The sequence below is a fragment of the Ursus americanus genome, chromosome 11, assembly GCF_024610735.1.
Source record: "Ursus americanus isolate L20-20 chromosome 11, mUrsAme1.1.p, whole genome shotgun sequence".
In the NCBI taxonomy this organism is placed as follows: domain Eukaryota; kingdom Metazoa; phylum Chordata; class Mammalia; order Carnivora; family Ursidae; genus Ursus; species Ursus americanus.
Window position 1 is genome coordinate 50,582,003 of NC_142137.1, and position 18,302 is coordinate 50,600,304.

The following is an 18,302-nucleotide window of genomic DNA, read 5'->3' on the forward strand; positions in this document are numbered from 1 at the left end:
AGAAGGCTCCGGGCCCCGGGGCCTGCCTCGGCGGCGGGTCGGGGCCGCGGCCTCAGGCCTCCCAGCGCCAGCCCGCCGCCGCGCGCCGAGCGCACCTGACCCTGGCGGGCGGGGCGGTGGACGGGGCGGGGCGGCGGGGCTGACGTGGCCCGCGGGATGGAGCGGGCGTGATTCATCAGCCGCCGCGCCGGGCCGGAGGGGGGCGAGCGCAGCGGCAGCCTAGGCGCCCCGGGCCAGACAGTGGCGGCGGCGGCGGCGGCGGCTGCGTCCCCGGCCGGGCCTCGCGCGCGCTCCTCTCGCTGTTGGTGTCCGAGCCCCTGCGAAGGTCAAGATGGAAGAGATCCTGAGGAAGCTGCAGAAGGAAGCGTCCGGGAGCAAGTACAAAGCCATCAAGGAGAGCTGCACCTGGGCCCTGGGTAAGCGCGGGCGCGGGGCGCCAGGCACCTGGCGGCCGGTCGGGCTCCCGCGCCCCTGCTCGCGGCCGCGGGGGAGCCGCGCGGGCTGGGGCCCTGATGCGTGGGGGCTTCCGCTGAGCTGCTGTTATGGATGCATTTCGCTCGATTGAGAGAGTTGCCTCAGTGAATTGATGTGGGATATGACAATTTTGGTTCGGGCGTTAACATCCTTCCGCCTCCTCTCTGGTCTCAGTCTTCTCCCAAACCTTAACGGGGAACCGCCGTCCTCCCCGCCAGGAGGCCCCCTTTTCCAGATTCCCAGCAAGGTGGACGATGGTCACCCATCTCCGAGTTAGACCAGACCACCAGCCGGTGCGAATCCAGGGGCCTGATTCCAGGCGCGGGTGGGAAAAAGGGAAGTCGAACCATCAACCCCGATCTGGAAACACTGGCGAATGTGACCAGGAAGGAATGGCTTCTTTAATTTGATTTTCCAGATAGAGGCCAGCTTGTTAAGTATTGGCTTTCATGCTTATTGTACATGAAACATTACATACGAGTGGGATCGCGTTACCTCTGCAATTCTGCTGTGGTGTGCCCTTCAGACAGGTGGGATTTTAAATTTGTGAGCTGTGCAAGTATTGAAATAAGTTCCAGGTAGCACATTTGTATTTCCTGTCAGACTCAGGTTTGCAGAACTCCACCTCAAACAAGACTGAAAGACATTCATTCTAATTCAGTACGAATTTGGGCAATCAGAATTGTCTGGATGGGAATGCAGACGGGTCAGGAACATACTTCGGATGATGGTGATAGAAACAAGGGAAGGCCGAGGAGAAACCAAGGCAGCCTTGGGGGGCCCCTGGCCTGGCCCAAGCCTGCATGCAATTCCTCAGTTGCCATTCAATTACACAATAAAATTGAGTCTCTCTCCTAATCAGAAAGCAATCAGTGCTTGTTATGACACCGCTGTGGTACAACCTGAAAAGGGATAAGTGCCATTAGCAGGTTTTCCACTAAATGTAGAATCCGGTGTTGTTTTAGGTGACTGTTAATATTTAGAAGACCAGAATTCACATATATAGGGTGTATGTGTACAGACAATCCTTGCAACATCATTTTTCTTTGACATCTGCATATATCAAGGAAGTTTATCTTGTAGGCAGAACTTGACCATTGTTTACTGTTAACAGGAATTGGGACCAGATATAAATGAGCAGCTAGGCTCTTAAAGCCACAGTACTGTTTTTGCATTGCCACTGCCATTCAACAGAGCGATTCCGAGTTAGATTCCCAATTGCCTCTAATGAAGGGTCACAGATGGCTGAGTAACATAATAAAGCGGGGCCTGGCTGCGCTTTAAACATGCCATTCCTGTGTTCATTATTATTTTGCTAAGTTAAGGAGATTGAGATAACAGGGAGAAGAGTAATGGAGTATTTTTAATGTTTAAATTTTGATACTCAACATCTTGTTAAGTTAAACCGCAGTGTTGCTGAGTTTAGATCCTTGAAGCTACCTGGGAAGCCCAGAGGTGAGGCGGGTATCTGAGCCCGGCCTGGAGTCGGACCTAACCTGCCTGTGATTCCTTTCCCAGTGACTATTCTTCTGTAGTTACCAAGCAGAGACAAAGTGCATGAAATAGTTAAGTAACAGTGCCTGACATTCATTGTGCAGGTTGGAATGAGTAAATCAGGAAAACAGATCAAAGAAGATGGCGCAGAGTATGGGGTCATGGGTGGGGTGGGGAGGAAATTGGTGTGAGCTGGTGGGACTTTTAAAGTAGATTTGCCTTGAAGAATGGGTAAGCTGTGGGTTCCTTCTTCTCTTCACTTATTTATTTAGCAAACATTTGTGAAGGCCTCCCCTGTACTGAGCGTGGGCTGTAAGGATGAGGACAATGCTTCCTCCCTATAAGGACTGTGTTAGGAGGGCATGTGGAGGGAGAGGGCAGCATGAACAAAGGCTATATGGTTTCCTGCTCTCTTTTCCACTCCAGTCCATTTTCCACCATTCCATCAATTTCTTTTTTATTATAAAGCACTTCACCCCACCCCATAATTTCTTTCTAAAGTGTAAATTCCTTAGAACACTCTTCAGAATCTAACCCCAGGCCTTGTTTCTTATTGCTCCCCAACCCCCAAGGGTTCCGTGAACTACAGTAAGCTGCAGCTGTTCGTGAACACAACGTGCCCTGCACCCTGCTCTGTCGTTACTCATTCTGGGAATTCCCTTGCCAGACCCCAAGACCCACCTTACGTAGGAAGCGTGCCCTGAGTTCTTCAGGCAAATCCATTCCTCCTCTGGGTGCAGAGCCCTGCCCTCATGACTGTCTTAGAGCCCCAGATGCTTTGGATTATTTGGCCTGGGCTGTTCTTCTAGGGGCAGGATAATTGAGAAATATTGTATTCAGGAGACGAAATCCTCCCGCCCCCAAACAACAACAACAACAACAGCAAAACCCTAATTCAAGCTGACTTCAGCAAAACAGAATTTATTCACTCTACTCACTAAATACCCCTTGTAAGGCTAGCCATGGGTTGAGTTCGGCTCCAGAATTATGCACTATTCAAGGACCTGGCTCTGCTCTTTTTGGGGAGATTAACATGCTCTGCATGAGTCTCCACAGCTTCAGGCTTGTGAATCATCACATTTAGGCCGTCTCATGGGAACGAAGCATCAGAGCACTTAGACCATCTGAGGGGAGAGGGATCATCTCTCACTAAAACCATCATGAGAGGAAAGAGTCATTTCCATACTTAGTCCATCTGAACAGCAAGGGGTTCTCTCCCACTTGGACCATCATATGGGAGAGGGGTTACCATGACATTTAGCCCATCGCAGGAGAGAGGAGTCATCTCCCCCTGAAACCACCATAGGAGATGGGGGGTCATTGCCATATGTCGGCCCATCACAGGAGAAAGGGGTCATCTCCCACTTGGCCAATCATCAAATCATCTCAAGAGAGTGGAGCTCTTCTAGTCACTCCTGCCCAGTCCTTGGTTTCCCTTGTTCTTTCTTGGTCCTGATGGATCATTTGTATACCCGAACCAGTCCTCTAGCTAAGGAGTAGAATGGGCTAACTGGTTTAGATCTAGGCTAGAAGACTTACTGAAATCCCTAACTCAGAAAGGGATAGTTTCCTCAAAACAGATTTAGGATTCTGTTTCCGAAGGCTGGTCAGCCAAAACAACAAATGTCGACAGTGTAGACATGTGTTTCTTGAACGTAGGGACTATCCCTTATGTTTCTTTGTGGCTTCTGCACCTACAATAAGAGAAGCGGATGTTTATAAACAGATCAGCCCATTAATGACTTGTTTGGATTTTAAGTGATAATCATCTTTTTTTCTGTTTATAGAAGTTATATATGCTCATTTTAGAATATTGAAAAATATTTGGACAGTGTAGGAAAAAAACTAACATCACCTGTAATCTCAATGCCCAGAAAGAACACTAATCGCATTTGGGAGGATCTCCCTTCCGCGGTGGGTTATACTATCTATGGCGGACTCTCGTTTGTTTTGTTTTGTTTTTTTTTTAGCCTAGCATCTTCTTCTACGTTGTCATCGATAGTTCTCTGAAAATCAGTTTTCTTAATGGCTGCATAATAACTGACAAGGAATATACATGTACCTTCCTCCCATTTTGAGCAATCTAGGCTGTTAGATATTTTTCTTGTCAGTGAGGAAATGGTCTGACGACGGGATAGAAAGAATAAGGGAAGGGGTCAGCTCGTGGAGAGTGGAGACAATAGCATTTTCCTTCAAGAACTGGTGATCTGGGAGGCACATGAGCTCTTTGGCTGGATGACATAGAAATTCAGCACGTTAGAACAGCAAGCGACCGTGTCTTCATTTTAGAAACTTGTGGTGTTTTCCATATATCAGGGGACTTGTGTAAAATGGAGGAGAGGAGAAAGACAACTAGAGGCTGGAACGCCAGGTAGGGGAAGAATAGTGTATCCCCCACCCTCCCTCCCTCTACCTTCCCACCTGGTTTTCCTTCCAGCCAGTTTCTGTTGTGTTTACAGCTAGAATTCTCAAAAAGTCTGTAGTGCTTGCGGCTATAGCCTCACTTTCCACTCAGCCTTCCCCTCACCGCCATCTACCTCCCTCCTCTGTCAGGCCACCAACTGGCGGAGAAGACGGAGGTACACAGGCCTACATCCAGCAGGGCATTCTCAGCCACGTGGGGCAGCCCCAGCCCGTCCTCCCCTGGCCACCAGGACCCCGCCTTGCCCATTTTTATCGTGCCTCCGAAGCCGCTCTGGCTCCTTTGCAGCTCCAGCACTTCTCCCCTCGCAGAAATGTTGGAGTTTCTCAAGAGTCAGCCCTGAGCGCCCTTCTCTTCCTGCCAGCCCTCCCGGAGTCGGCCACATCCATCCCCACGGCTTCAGTTCAGTTCCCCAGGATGTGCTGCCCCCATTTACCTCACCAGTCTGCATCTGGGCTCCGCCATGCAGACCCGGGGGCAGACACCCTCTCAGCGTCTCTGCTTGAACAGGACAGGCCCAATATGGCTGCTCTGCGATTTTCCTTGGTCTTTTTTTCTTATGGTTCTTGGTTAGCATTTTAGGGTTGGGCGCTATTGAACATCCTGCATTGAATATAAACCCCTCTGTCTGATGAGGAAAACTGCAGTGATTTGGCTGCGTAGTGTCAGCACCTGCCCTTGGAGAGCAGCAGCTCGTTGTCCTGGGCACGGGCCCCTGCCCTGCTAACTGCTAGGCCACGCTGACTCGGGGGGCCTTTCATATGATCCCTGCACCGGCCTCTCAGGGCTTTACTTTAGGGTTATCCTGTCTCATCTTAACGACTGACCTCAGTTCTTCCGCTTCCTCCCTTGGCCTTGTGCGCCACAGCATCACTGACCCTCCTGGTCTCATCTTTCTGTTTTGCAGATTGTCTTGCTTACACCCACTGTTTGCCCCATTGGCCACAACATGCCCAGATCCTACCATCATGTTTTGGATTGTTCTTACTCTTGAGTCTCAGGGACACACTTGGTGTCCATTTTTCCTTCTGATCTTTTAGCAGACAGGGAGAAATATTTCTCCTTCTCCAATGAAAATGGTTCACATTGACAGGGCTTGTGTACTCTAAGCAATGAAGAAAGGAGTCAGTATGGTTTGAGCTGAAAAACTGGGAACGAATCAGAACTTGTGATATTGGGATTTCTAATAAGAAATATATATTTGGTCTTTGTCCTTGTTTCTGGCACAGAACCCCCCAAATCCTTGAATTTCCTAGGCGAAGAGGACCATGAAGTGTTTCTGTCATGTTAATGAACCAACCTAAGGATCTGGCACTGCTAAGAGGACCAACCCTGTGTTTAGGGAGATGGAATTTTCAATCCCACCCCAGACCTCCAGGAAAGGAAGAGGGGCTGCAGATTGAGTTCAGTCTCCAAAGGCTGATGATTTAATCAATCATTCCTATGTAAGGAAGCCTCCATAAAAACCCCAAAAGGACAGGGTTCAGAGAGCTTCTGGGTTGGTAAACCCACGGAAACCTGGGGAGAATGGTGCCCTCAGAGACATGGATGCTCCTCGCCTTTTCCCCATCTCTTGGCACTTGCACCTCTTCCATCTGGCACTTCCTGAGTTTTGTCCTTTTATAATAAACCAGGAATGTAGTAAGCAAAATGTTTCTCTGAGTTCTGTGAGCTGTTCTAGCAAATTAACTGAACCCAAGCAGGCGGTCATTAGAACCTTCAACCTATGGCTGGTCAGTCAGAAGCCTGTGTGACAACCTGAATTTGGGATTGGGGTCTGAAGAGGGGGTGCAGTCCTGTAGGATTGAGCCCTTAACCTGTGGGATCTGATGCTATCTCCTAGTAGATGGTGTCAGAATCGAATTAAATGGTAGGACAGCCAGCTGGTGTCAGAGAATTGCTTGGTCATGTGGGGAAGCCTCCCCCAGCCACACATGTTGGAATTGGGTGCAGAATTGTTAACGCTTATTGAAATAGAACAGCTTTTGCAGGGGGAGGGGGAAAATAGTGTTTCATTATCTCTACAACTGGAGGTAACAGTAGTGTGAATAATCCACAACAATGGTAAAGTATCAAACATCCAGGTTGGGTTAATGAGATTTAAGGGTGAGCCTCCTTTCAGTATCCCTAACTGTAGGACGATTAAAAAAAAAAGTTTAATCTGCCATGTCATAAATGTGTGTGAGCATAATGAGATATTGTATAAAGTGCTTTGTGAACATCAAGTCTCTTGCCAGTATGAATCATTATTTAGGAGTATTGAAACAGTATTTTCAAGGAAATAGCTTTCCTTTCTATATTTATTATTATTTTTAATTGAAGTTTAGTTGACATACAATACTATATTAATTTCAGGTGTAAAACTTAGTGTTTTGACCATTATATACATTACAAAATGCTCACGATTAGTATAGTTACCCTCTGTCACCAAGCAAAGTTGTTAAAATATTATTGATGGTATTCCCTATGCTGTTCTTTTCATCCCTGTGACTAATTTATTTTGTAACTGGATGTTTGTACCTCTTAATCCCCTTTGCCTATTTAACCCATCCCCCACAGCCCTCCCTCTGGTAATCATCAGTTTGTTCTCTGTACATATTCATGAGTCTATTTTTGGTTTTTGTTTTTCTGTTTGTTTTGGTTTTGAGATCCCACATATAAGTGAAATCATATGGTATTTGTCTTTCTCTACCTGACTTATTTCACTGAGTATAATACACTCGAGGTCCACCTACCCTCTCACAAATGATGGGATTTCATTATTTTTCTTATGGCTGGGTAATATTCCATTATATATATATTATACCCCATCTTCTTTATCCATTCACTTATTAAGGGATGCTTAGGTTGCTTTCCTATCATGGCTATGGTAAATAATGCTGCAATAAACATAGGGGTGCATATGTCTTTTGAATTACTGGTTTTTTCTTTTTCTTCCTTCAGGTAAATATACTCAGCAGTAGTGGAATTTTGGATGGTATAGTAGTTCTATTTTTAATTTTTTGAGGAACCCCCATACTGTTTTCCGCAGTGGCTATACCAATTTACATTTCCACCAATAGTGCATGAGGGTTCTCTTTTCTCATATCCTTGCCAACACTTATTTCTTATCTTTTTGATTTTAGCTATTCTGACAGGTGTCAGGTAATATCTCATAGTGGTTTTGATTTGCGTTTGCCTGATGATGAGTGATGTCGAGCATCTTTTCATGTGTCTGTTGGCCATCTGTATGTCTTCTCTGGAAAAATGCCTATTCAGGTCCTCTGCCCATTTTTTAATTGGATTATTTGGGGTAGGTTTTTTTTTTTCTTCTTTTGGTGTTGAGTTGTATAAGTTCTTCATATATTTTAGATATTAACCCCTTATTAGATATATGATTTGCAAATATTTTGTCCCATCCAGTATGTTGCCTTTTGTTTTTGTTGATTGTTTCCTTTGCTCTGCAAAAGCCTTTTAGTTTGATGTAGTCCCAAGAGTTTATTTTTGCTTTTGTTTCCCTTGTCCTTTGTCTATTTTTATTGCAAGACTATCGCATTTTAGCTGGTTGTAGCTAGATTAAATTGGCATTTTGGTTCAGGTTAAAAATTTAACTATACATTCTGTGTTTCTGTAGGGAAATGTATCCTAATTTGTAACTCCTCCAAGGAAGTCTTTTGAGCTATCAAGGGAGGATTTTTAAGTATGAGTGACTCGCATGCAGATAATTGAGAACTGATTTATAATTATAGGAATTTCTAGGGGAGAAAAAAAAACTGACGGAAATTTATCTACAGATTCTCAGTCTATACATATTTATTTTTAACTTTGTAATTTTCCTTCTGCAGAAACCCTGGGTGGTGTGGATACCATTGTCAAGATCCCTCCACACTTGCTGAGGTAAGGAGACTGGAGTTGTAAAATGTAGTGGAAGTAAAAATCACCCACTGTACTTTCCTGAAGGCCCAGATAACCTCATTGGCCTGTAGCATTTTACTTGCTGACCGAACGCTCTTTTAAATCCATGAACTGGGATAGTTCATGAGGTTAGCGTGATGGGAACCTGACTGCAGTGATTTCTAGGCATCTGTGGAGTGAGTGAAGTTAGTAATCCAAAGAGAGCAGCTGAGGAATGAGGTGAAAGTATAAAATTGGACAAGGAGAGAAATGACCAAAACCTAAGAGAGAATGTAGACAGTGGACAGGATCTTCCACTGCAGACTAGGAAATGGCGCTCCCACTGGGCAGAAGCCATCCTACACCCTGGTGGAGTAGATTTAAACTCCCACTGGTCCCTTGGCTGGACACCATCTCCCACAAACTCTATAGCCACATACAGCAGCCTGAGATGGCGAGCCTGTTTCCCCACCTTCCTCACCATTCCCCATCCCTCTTTATCATGAGAGAAATGCCCTGTGTGGGACATTTGGAAAGAACAAATAAGGAAGTTGCCCATAATTACACCACCTAAGGATAACCACTGAAAACCATTTAGCAGATTTTCTTAACAGACTTTTTCCTACATATACATATATTTAGAAATTAATATGAATTTCATTTATGTTTGTTTCCTGCTTATTTTTTCAGGCCACATCATATGAAGAACATTTTCTAATGTCAATATATGTTCTTCAAATTAAAATATTGTATATTCTTCCATTTTACGGCTGCTGTAATGTTTATTTAGCAATTTTCTTATTATTAAACATTTGGCTGATTTGCAGATTTTTTTGACATTATTAAAAATATTGAACTTACACTCTTCTGTTGAGTAAAGTTCTATACTGTCAGGACATTATGATTTACTAGGTGTTTTCTGTCTCTACAAGTAGAATGAACAAGAATTATGATCCTGTGTTTTTCAAAAATTTATTGTTTCTCCTATAGTATCTGCTGCAAGCTGATATGGTGAAAGGAAATTCATGTATTAATCAAACCGAATGTACTTTTATGTGTATAAAGCTAGATGGACAGAATGCCTGGCAATAACACCCTTGCCCGGGTGTAAGGGGGTGTCCAGCTGGGGTATCCATGCACACAGGAGAACTTGAAGACTCTCCAAGACATATGAAGGCATAGTTGGTTTAAGGGAGATGATTTCCTGGGCCCCATCGTCTACAGGTATTCTTTCTGAAAACCGATTCTGCTACATCTCCTTTTCTATCTTACCTATTATAGTCCGTCTTCTCCTTGACCAAGGAAAGCACCACTCTTACCCATCCCATTCTGAATCTTACTGTGGTGTGTTGTCCTGGGGCGCAAAAGTCTCATCCCACCAACAAAGTACTGTGAAAATACTAGTGTTTGGGTTGGTAAAAAGGATGGATATAATGACCAGACCACACATCTTTCTGTAAGTTAGTTTCTGTTTCTTGGCTTTCAAAAAAACTGAAGGAGGACTTAATCTAATGATATGATAATAGACAAAAAGGTGTTTTGGTGATAAGTCTCCTTCATTCTCTTGTTTATGTAAATAGGAGTTTTACTGCTTACATCTATGAAAGTGAAAAGGTATGGAAATGATGTTAAATTCCCACCTTATTATAGCGATAAGGAATACTTCATCCATAGGTATGTGAAGTAATTTAGGAGAAAAATAAACATGGCTTATCTGTTTCTTTAGAAATGATTTTAAAGAAACAGAAAAAAGAAAATAAAAAAAGATAAAGTAAAATTATACTTTCCATGTTAACTACATTAACATTCTTATAAATATTCATTAATGCTGTTAGGATCAGTTGGGCCCATTAGCAATCACATCTCAAATCAGAAGAAAATTGAACAGCTTTAAATCTTACGGCCAGAGGTAATCTTCAAAAAATCACTTTATACACACTTTGTTATACAGAAATATAGTAGGGAGATTAATAAAAGCCTCTCAAGAGTTAAAACATATTATATTGAGAGAAAATTAAGTTGGGGAAGTAGAATGGAAATAGAAGTTCAAGGAGAAGAGAGAAAAATGTAGCATTTTTTTTACTGTTAGAGAAGAGTTTGCTCAGAAACTTTTTTGTTGGATGAAGGAGGTTTTCAAATTGGTGTGGTCTTTAGATTTCATTAGATACATTAAAATAACTGATATGTTTTAATTAAAAATTGTAATACTTCCAATATGCCAGGATCGTAACCTTTTCCATTAATTGAAATTATGATGCAGAAATGTAAATGTCCAATGAAAAACAGAACTTTTAACTTTCTCTTCGTGGCTGTTTGAGCAACGAAAGTTTGGTAACAGTGCCTAGTTCCTAATCCAGAGGGTTGTTGAACCAGATGGCTGGGCTTCCTGTGCTTCTGGGTCTGTGAGGAAAGTTCTGCCTGTGGTGTTAGGGGTGAGAAGGTGGCAGTGATAGCGGCGTTGCCTCCGGGCCTGCTAGTTAAGAACGTTCCTCAAAACGCAACTGGCATTTTCCAACTCTGTGTGTGTTGAGGGGGCCGACAGATGAGTTAGAGAAAATGCAGTTGTTAAGGGGACCTACACATGGTCGGCCCCCACTGAGACATGCCATTTAGCTTGCCTTCCAGCCCCGACCGCAAGATTTACCCAGAGCCAGCTTGCCGTCTTGTACAACTCATAGAAGGGGGGGAGTCACAAATCGGTGGGGAGGATGCTGGATCAGGAGCTGTGGATGAATATATATATCAGTGTCTTTTCATATCTTCACCTCTGTTAGCGGATAATTTGGAGGGCTGATCCTAATGAGAAAGCTGGTGAGGTCATTTTGTGTATATGTATTGTGTTCTCGGTATGCAGGGAGGTCTATCGAACATCTTTGTGCAGAGAACTAAACCCTAGGAATGACACAAAACAGATGTGAGCATTGCTCTCAAAGGTTTTCTATTCAGAGGGAGGAGAATAAAGACATACGTAGCTGGAAAACAGTGTTTTGTGGTAGCCACCATAAATGTATTGTAGAATTTTACACATATAAGGAGGTTGCAATTTGACCATGATTCACAAGAGTTGGGAGGCTTTTAAAGCTTCTTTTAGGTTAGAAGAATAAGCCGTCATTAGAACCAGAAAGAGCTCTTGAATCAATATTTGTCTGATTTACTATTTCCCTTTATCGTAAGAGAAGTGATATAATGAGTTATGCTGTAATGGGCTTTTCTCTCTTTGTTGTCAAGTCAGTCTCCCTTTAATCCTTTGATTCGCTGCCAGGCACTTTGAAACCCAGAAAGTACTTAACTCTGTCCAGTCATTGTGTTCACCAGGGCATCTTTCAATTGTTTGAGTACCTGCTCAAAAAAAAAAAAAAAAAAATCTAGTCACTGTAAATATTTGTACCCAAGAAAGAATTTGGATATGTTAATTATTTGTTCAATTATATTGTAATTATTTTTCTTCAATTACACTTCTATTTGTACATGAGAAAGAAACCAGATTCATTAACTATGTCTTGCGTTCTCCTGATTTTGTGTTCAGATTCAGTTCCCATTTCTGATAATCACTTCAAGTGATTATTTACAGATATTTTGTGGTTTTGGAAAGGGCAATAGGGAATAATTCAAATCTCAAATACTTTTGCTGTGCTGTTTTTCTTCATTTTTCTTTTGCCCCTGACTGATGTGCTTTTTATATTCAATATATTAACGTTCTGATACATAATTACTCATACTGCTGTGCTCAGTTGTGTCCATTAGTAATGATAGCTCAGATCAGAAGAAAACGGAAACCTTGAGAGACCTGGGGTTGCATTACCTTCTGTTTTTCTCTTACCATTGATTGCTCCTCGGATGTCTTGTATGAACTAAAGTAGTCCTGATGTCGCATGAATGATTTTCATCACTCTAGTGACTGGACTCAGTCATGTGTAGGGCACTGCAGGGGAGAACCCCATGAGAAAACATTTTCGGTGGCGAGAAGGATGGTCGGAGGCATTGCCCGTTCCAGCCCAGGCTTTCAGTGAGCAAACGCCCACTCCACGGTTGGTAAGTGGGCCGCTGTAGCAACAGGGATAGGGATTCATGCAGTGCCAGTGCGGGTCCGTGTCAGCCACGGAGGAAGGGCCAGTGATCCTGTCCTGTGGAATATTTCTGAATTTGTTAGTAGATAGTTATGTGAAAATCATTCTACCTTCTTGCCCTAAGTCTTGCTTTTGAGCTTGGCAGGGAGTCTGAGAGTCTGAGAGTCCTTACCCTCCTCCGTGAAGAGCCTGTCCCCTCACTGCCTTTGCTTCTCTTTTCCTTCTTCTTAAACTTCAGGACTTCCATGTCTTCACAGGGTTCAAAACCTGTGACTGAGTGGGCCGTTGCAGTGTCCCTAGACTCAAGAAGGAGGTCATCAACTTCTCAGGCTCTTCCTTTGATTGGGGCTACCATTTCCATGTCCTCCTTGTATTACAAGCAGAAGGCAACTGAGGTGCCCCCTAACTGTGACAGACTTGCTGAACTATCTCTGACCAAGTCAAGTGAGCGCGAATAGTCGTTGACTTCATTTGTTGTTAGCCACTGGTTTTTCAACCGAGTGATAAACAAGACCGGGAAGCTACTGGTCAAGAAGTATTAGTAGTTAATAACATGAAATGTTTTCTGTTCTTGGACATTTTTCTACTTTATCTTCTCACCCGCTCTACCTCCCTGCTTTTCCCCTGTGGTTTGGGAATCAAATGGTAGAACCAAAACAACCTGGTCATTTCTGGAATCTTCAGGGCTGCGCTGGTGGCTTTTGTAATGAATATCGAGGGCTGATGTCTATATTTTGTGAAGCCGTCACCAGCCTTGCTTGGCAGGAAGCACCCGGCTTAAGCCCACCTGGACTTAACCACAACTTCTGGAATGTTTAGCTTCTCGCAAGTTGCTTCATCGGCTGTCCCCCTCCATACCCCACTGTCCTTGTGATGGCTTGGTTATGATGATACCGGGTTCTGTCTGATCATCTTTGTCTCAGAAATGTTGAAGGGTTTATATTATATCCAACCCTAACTGTGAAAAAGAAAAGGGCTCTTTTGTGGACCTTTCAGTACCCTTGTTGTATGCAGTCACTGCCTCTTCCAGATCATTCTTAACCTGCTGGCAGATGCCCCAAAAATGTTCTTCCCTAATGGAGTTTTGCAGTATTCTTCTGCTTCTGAGTCTTGGTTGGGTATGGTCAGTCTCTGCTGGCATCTGGGCCAGAATGGTTTGCTGGCTGTCTTCTCCAGTGGATTTGAAACTCCATATTCTGGTGGCGGCGGATCTGGATATCCTCACACAGCTCTACATAAATCTGTAAGAAGGATGCTTTTCACCCCAGGCCAAGGCCCCGAGACCATAGGCCACTACCAGTTTGCTGTCATAGTTGAGCTGCCTGGCTCTCTGACATACTACCCTATCTTCCCTGTCAGATTTCCAAGAGGTTCACTCCTCTTCGACTGGGCCCAGGTGGGGTGAGTGAGGTGGAGTCATGCAAGTACAGGTCAGATCCTGTCTTTTTTTTAAGGTTTGGTATTTCGTTCATCATGGAATTTTGGCATTCATTTTGAGTTTTTAAAATGTGGCATTAAAACACCTCACACCCTTCAGAATGGCTAAAATAAAAAGCATGAGAGACAAGTGTTGGTGAGGATGTGGAGAAGAAGGAACCCTCATGCACTATTGGCAGGAATGCAAACTGGGGCAGCCACTGTGGAAACTAGTATGGAGGCCCCTCAAAAAATTAAGTAGAATTACCATATGATCCAGTAATTCCACTCCTGGGTATTTACCCAAAAAGAATGTAAACACTAATTCACAAAGATCTGTGTACCCCTATGTTTATTGCAGCATTATTTATGATAGTCAAATTATGGAAGCAGCCCAAGTGTCCATTGATAGATGAATGGATAAAGATGTGATATATACATATACAACGAAATATTGCTCAGTCATAAAAAAGAATGAAATCTTGCCATTTGCAACAACGTGGATGGATCTAGAGGGTATAATGCTAAGCAAAACAAGTCGGAGAAAGACAAATACCATATAATTTCGCTCATGTGGAATTTAAGAAACGAATTAATGAACAAAAAGAAAAGAGACAAACAAAAATCTGACTCTTAACTACAGAGAACAAACTGGTGGTTACCAGAGAGGAGGTGGGTGGGGGATGGGTGAAACAGGTGAAGGGGATTAAGAGCACATGTACCATGATGGGCACTGAGTAATGTATAGAATTGTTGAATCACTGTATTGTACACTTGAAACTAGTATAACCCTGTTAATTATACTGGAATTCAAAAAAGAAAAAAAGTGTGGCATTAAAATATTATTTATCTTGCTGACTGAGTTTTTTAATGCTCCCTAAAATTTTGTGCCCAAGGCCAGTGCCTCAGTCATCTCACTGGAGTTCCAGCCCTGCACTCCCTGAACTCCCAGAAAATTCTTATGGCTGCTGGGGTCATCCATGTTCAAGTCAAGCTTTATTCTGCCCCCTCCAGATAACACAGACTATTTTTTTTTACTAAGGACCTTGGTTTCTGTCCTACTTTGAGCAGAACCTTAGTGGCATGCACAATTAGGGAAACAAGCTCTTTCCCACGATGAAGGCTGGGATTAGTAAGACCCCCACTTCCAGGGTACCCTGTCCCACGTGTACTAGTGTTTCACTGAAGGCATTTCCCAGCCACCGTTCCTCCTCCCTCCTGGGCCCATCTCATGAGTTGAAATAAAGCATGCTGTTACAAATCCTTTCCCTTCCTCATGCCAAAGCTTAGACCCAAACGGCAGGTCTGTGGTGTTTGGTTACCAATTGCAAACTCCCTTAAATGGGGCATTAAAACAGGAGGGGGGGGGGGTTCTGAGCTGCTCTTTTCATCAGGATTGTCCACTGGGTGTCTCATACACATGCAGCCTTTCCCACTTCATCATGCTACTTACCCTTGAAGGCTGAGCTGTGTTGCTCGAAGAGATTCTTCTCACCTCTGTGCCCTCACTCTACTCTGCGCAAATCTCTCATGGAGCTGGCAGGCTGGCAGCTGTCTAGGGGTTCTATTCTGAGACCCTATCCTCCAGGAGTTCATATATTATAAATTATTCATCTTTTTAAATATTTTATTTATTTGAGAGAGAGAGAGTGAGAGAGAGTGCTCACAAGCAGGAGGGAAGGGTAGAGGGAGAAGCAGACTCCCTGCTAAATAGGGAGCCCGACCTGGGACTCGATCCCAGAACCCTGGGATCGTGGCCTGAGCCAAAGGCAGACACTTAACCAACTGAGCCACCCAGGTGCCCAAATTATTCATCTTTTCATCCCCTACTTTGGTCCTCTGTAAATGCTTGCAGGATGAAACTGCTTTTCCAGACTGCACTGCATATCCCAAGGAACCTGTGCCTCATCTCCTAGATTCTTAGAAAACATAGTATTTGGAAGAATTCATGCCAGAATGGAATCTCAGCTTTGGCAGTAGGACTCTTCACATCTCATTGACTGAGAGGGGAGGTCCCAAAGAGTAGGACCAGAAGCCCAATGCCCAATCCATTGACCTCACCCAGTATAGTCTTACATTCCTCACTCTCTCCTCAACCAAAGCGCTAACTAGCCTAATGTGTATTAGATCAGGGGTTAGGAGTTGGTGGTAGTTATTGGAACCCTGATTAATGTTCTGTGCCAAAGGACATTGACTATGCAAGGGTTCCAGCTCTCACTGGCCCACCTGGAAGAGGCAGGCTGCCTCCCCTGCCACATTCCCAACATGAATTCCACTTGGAGTATTTCTGTTCTAAAGAACTAAGGAACCTTCACCCCCATCCTGCTCCAATGCAGGATTTGCCCCTACTCTTAGCCCAGGTTATTTACAACAGGAGTGGTGTAGGTGAGATAAAAATGTCAAGGGAATCCTCGAGCTGTCTTGTTCAAAGGCAGCCATTGGCAATGAACCTCTTGTTGGCATTTCCCAGTGCGCCTTTGGGAACAGTCGCAGATGTGACTCCAGCCACGGCCCAGCAGTCTTTCGCTTACCTTCTCTGTGATTGTTCAGAGCCAGCCTCAGCCTAATTGCTTTTCTCCTGCCAGTTGTTGTTCCCAGAAAGACTAACAGCATTTCCTCCCATTTGTCCTTGTCTGTGTCCCCCACACCACACCTGTCCCCCGGCTTCTGCTTCACTTTGCCTGCCTGGTCCACATACTTTTTCCAGCTCAGATGCTAGCCTGTTCGTCCCTCTCTTGATTGGGGGACCTACTGATCTTTCATGCAGGATGGGAGCACATTCATCAGCATTTATGCTTCGAGAGAACCATCCATAGTCACTTCCTACTCTTTGTATGGTTTTATTTTAATGGCTTTTCTGCTGCTTTTCTCTATTTTAGTGTTTCGGTTCTAGGTTTTGAACCCTGGAGCCACTTCTAAAGGATGTGCAAAAGTTTTGTTTATTTTTTAATTGAAATAAACATATTCACGTCAACTGGGAAAGACTGTGATTTCAAATGGCTGAGAACAGCAAATACCTGTGTAGTGGGTTTTGGCAGACAGTTTCAATCTCAGCGTTGTTGTTTCTGCCTTTCTTGTATCATGGAGAAGCGTTGGGCTCCCCTTGCTAGCTCCTGTGGTCAAGAGGAAGAAGCAAAGGATGCTGGTGTAGAATTCCCAGGTCCTGTCTTCAGCTGTGCTACCTGAATGGAGGCTATTAGGATAAGTGCCAGACAGGTGCTTCTAACGAGACTTCCATGTTATTCCAGGTGAATTGCAAACATCTGTGCTTCTTATGGATTTAAGCTCATCTTGAGGTCTTCTCTCTTTCTGGTTTCTGTCTTTCTTCCCTAGTACAGCTGACCTCCCTTTGCAGAGGCAGACAACTGTAAGTCAGTTTTGGCTCCTCCGATCTTTTGCTGGTTCTGCAATAGGAAGATAATCATCATCATCATAAGACGTTTAAGACCCTTTGACTAATCTAAGCCTGGCTCATTTTCAATTATAGAGAATTTTTCATCTCAGCGAGTTATGAAAGGAAGGAGGGAGACTCTGTCAACCTTCCTGCGGGTAGAGAGGGACCATTTAAGTGAACAAGGACTTGCCCTGAACTTGACCTGATGTTCCATCTTCCTGAGATCAGGCTTGCCCTAAACAGGTGAGCAGAATGACATTTCCGTGTTGGCCACAAAAACCCATTGGCAAAAAGAACATGGCACGTGGAGAAGCCTTTAGCAGTGGGAAAGCTGAAATCCATGTTCAAAATCAAGGTGCCCCAAAGATCTAATTTCTCTTTTTCCTTTTCCTGCTGCTAAGGAAGACAAAGGGTGTTCCTGTCACCTTGTGACATAGCATAAGTAACAATACTATACTATTTCCTAACTTACAAACAGCTTCTTCTCTGTGTTATCTGCCAGCCTGGAGGCCAGTCCTAACGGTTTTCTTGCTCTCTTCCCTTTCATAAGGAAGACCTACAATTAGCTCTCTATTATAAAGCTTCTCCTTGTTAATAGCCCCTGACCTAAAAGCACTTTGAAATGATCAATTAAAGAAGTGCGTAACCCACCCAAACTAGGATGTGGGGCATATTGGGCTTGATTGATATTTTGGGATGTGAGCAAGACATTAATGTTCAAGACTAGGCATGGCCACTCATCATTCCTTTATGACAAGTGGTTGATGTCTTTATTTTATAGCCCTTGGTTCTAAAGGGAAGTGTTGGAAGGAAACATTAAACTCCATTTTGAAAAAAATATAGCAATTCAATCATGAATTTTCTTTCTTAAGCCTCTTTATTCCTTTTGAATGGAACGAACTAGGCTTTTTATTCTGTGTTTGGTTTCTATAATTAAACTGTGCCTTACAGGCAATTGAGGTCCAAATTTCCTGCTTTATTTCAAATATGCCTCTTGAGAAATTGTTTCTATTGATGGGTTATAACAGTGGATTCCAAGAGATGGGTAGGGACTGGAGCTTATTGATTACATGATGTAAATGGCTCAGTGAGTTGTTTGTATCTCTCTTGTTCACCCTGTAGGACTCTTTTTCTACGGGGGAAGGCAGGGTACAAAGACTAA

General features: G+C 43.8%; 1 protein-coding gene across 3 annotated transcripts in view; it reads left to right on the forward strand.

Moving 5' to 3' along the window:
- Positions 1–207: 207 nt before the first annotated feature.
- The window catches only part of ARFGEF3 (ARFGEF family member 3), a 171,950-nt gene continuing 153,855 nt past the window's right edge, over positions 208–18,302 (forward strand). For all 3 annotated transcript variants that reach the window (XM_087865521.1, XM_045814723.2, XM_087865522.1), the window contains exons 1-2: positions 208–416; positions 8,215–8,266. In XM_087865521.1, the coding sequence (XP_087721647.1) occupies positions 332–416; positions 8,215–8,266 (137 nt within the window). In that variant the 5' untranslated portion in view covers positions 208–331. The remainder of the gene's footprint in view (positions 417–8,214; positions 8,267–18,302) is intronic.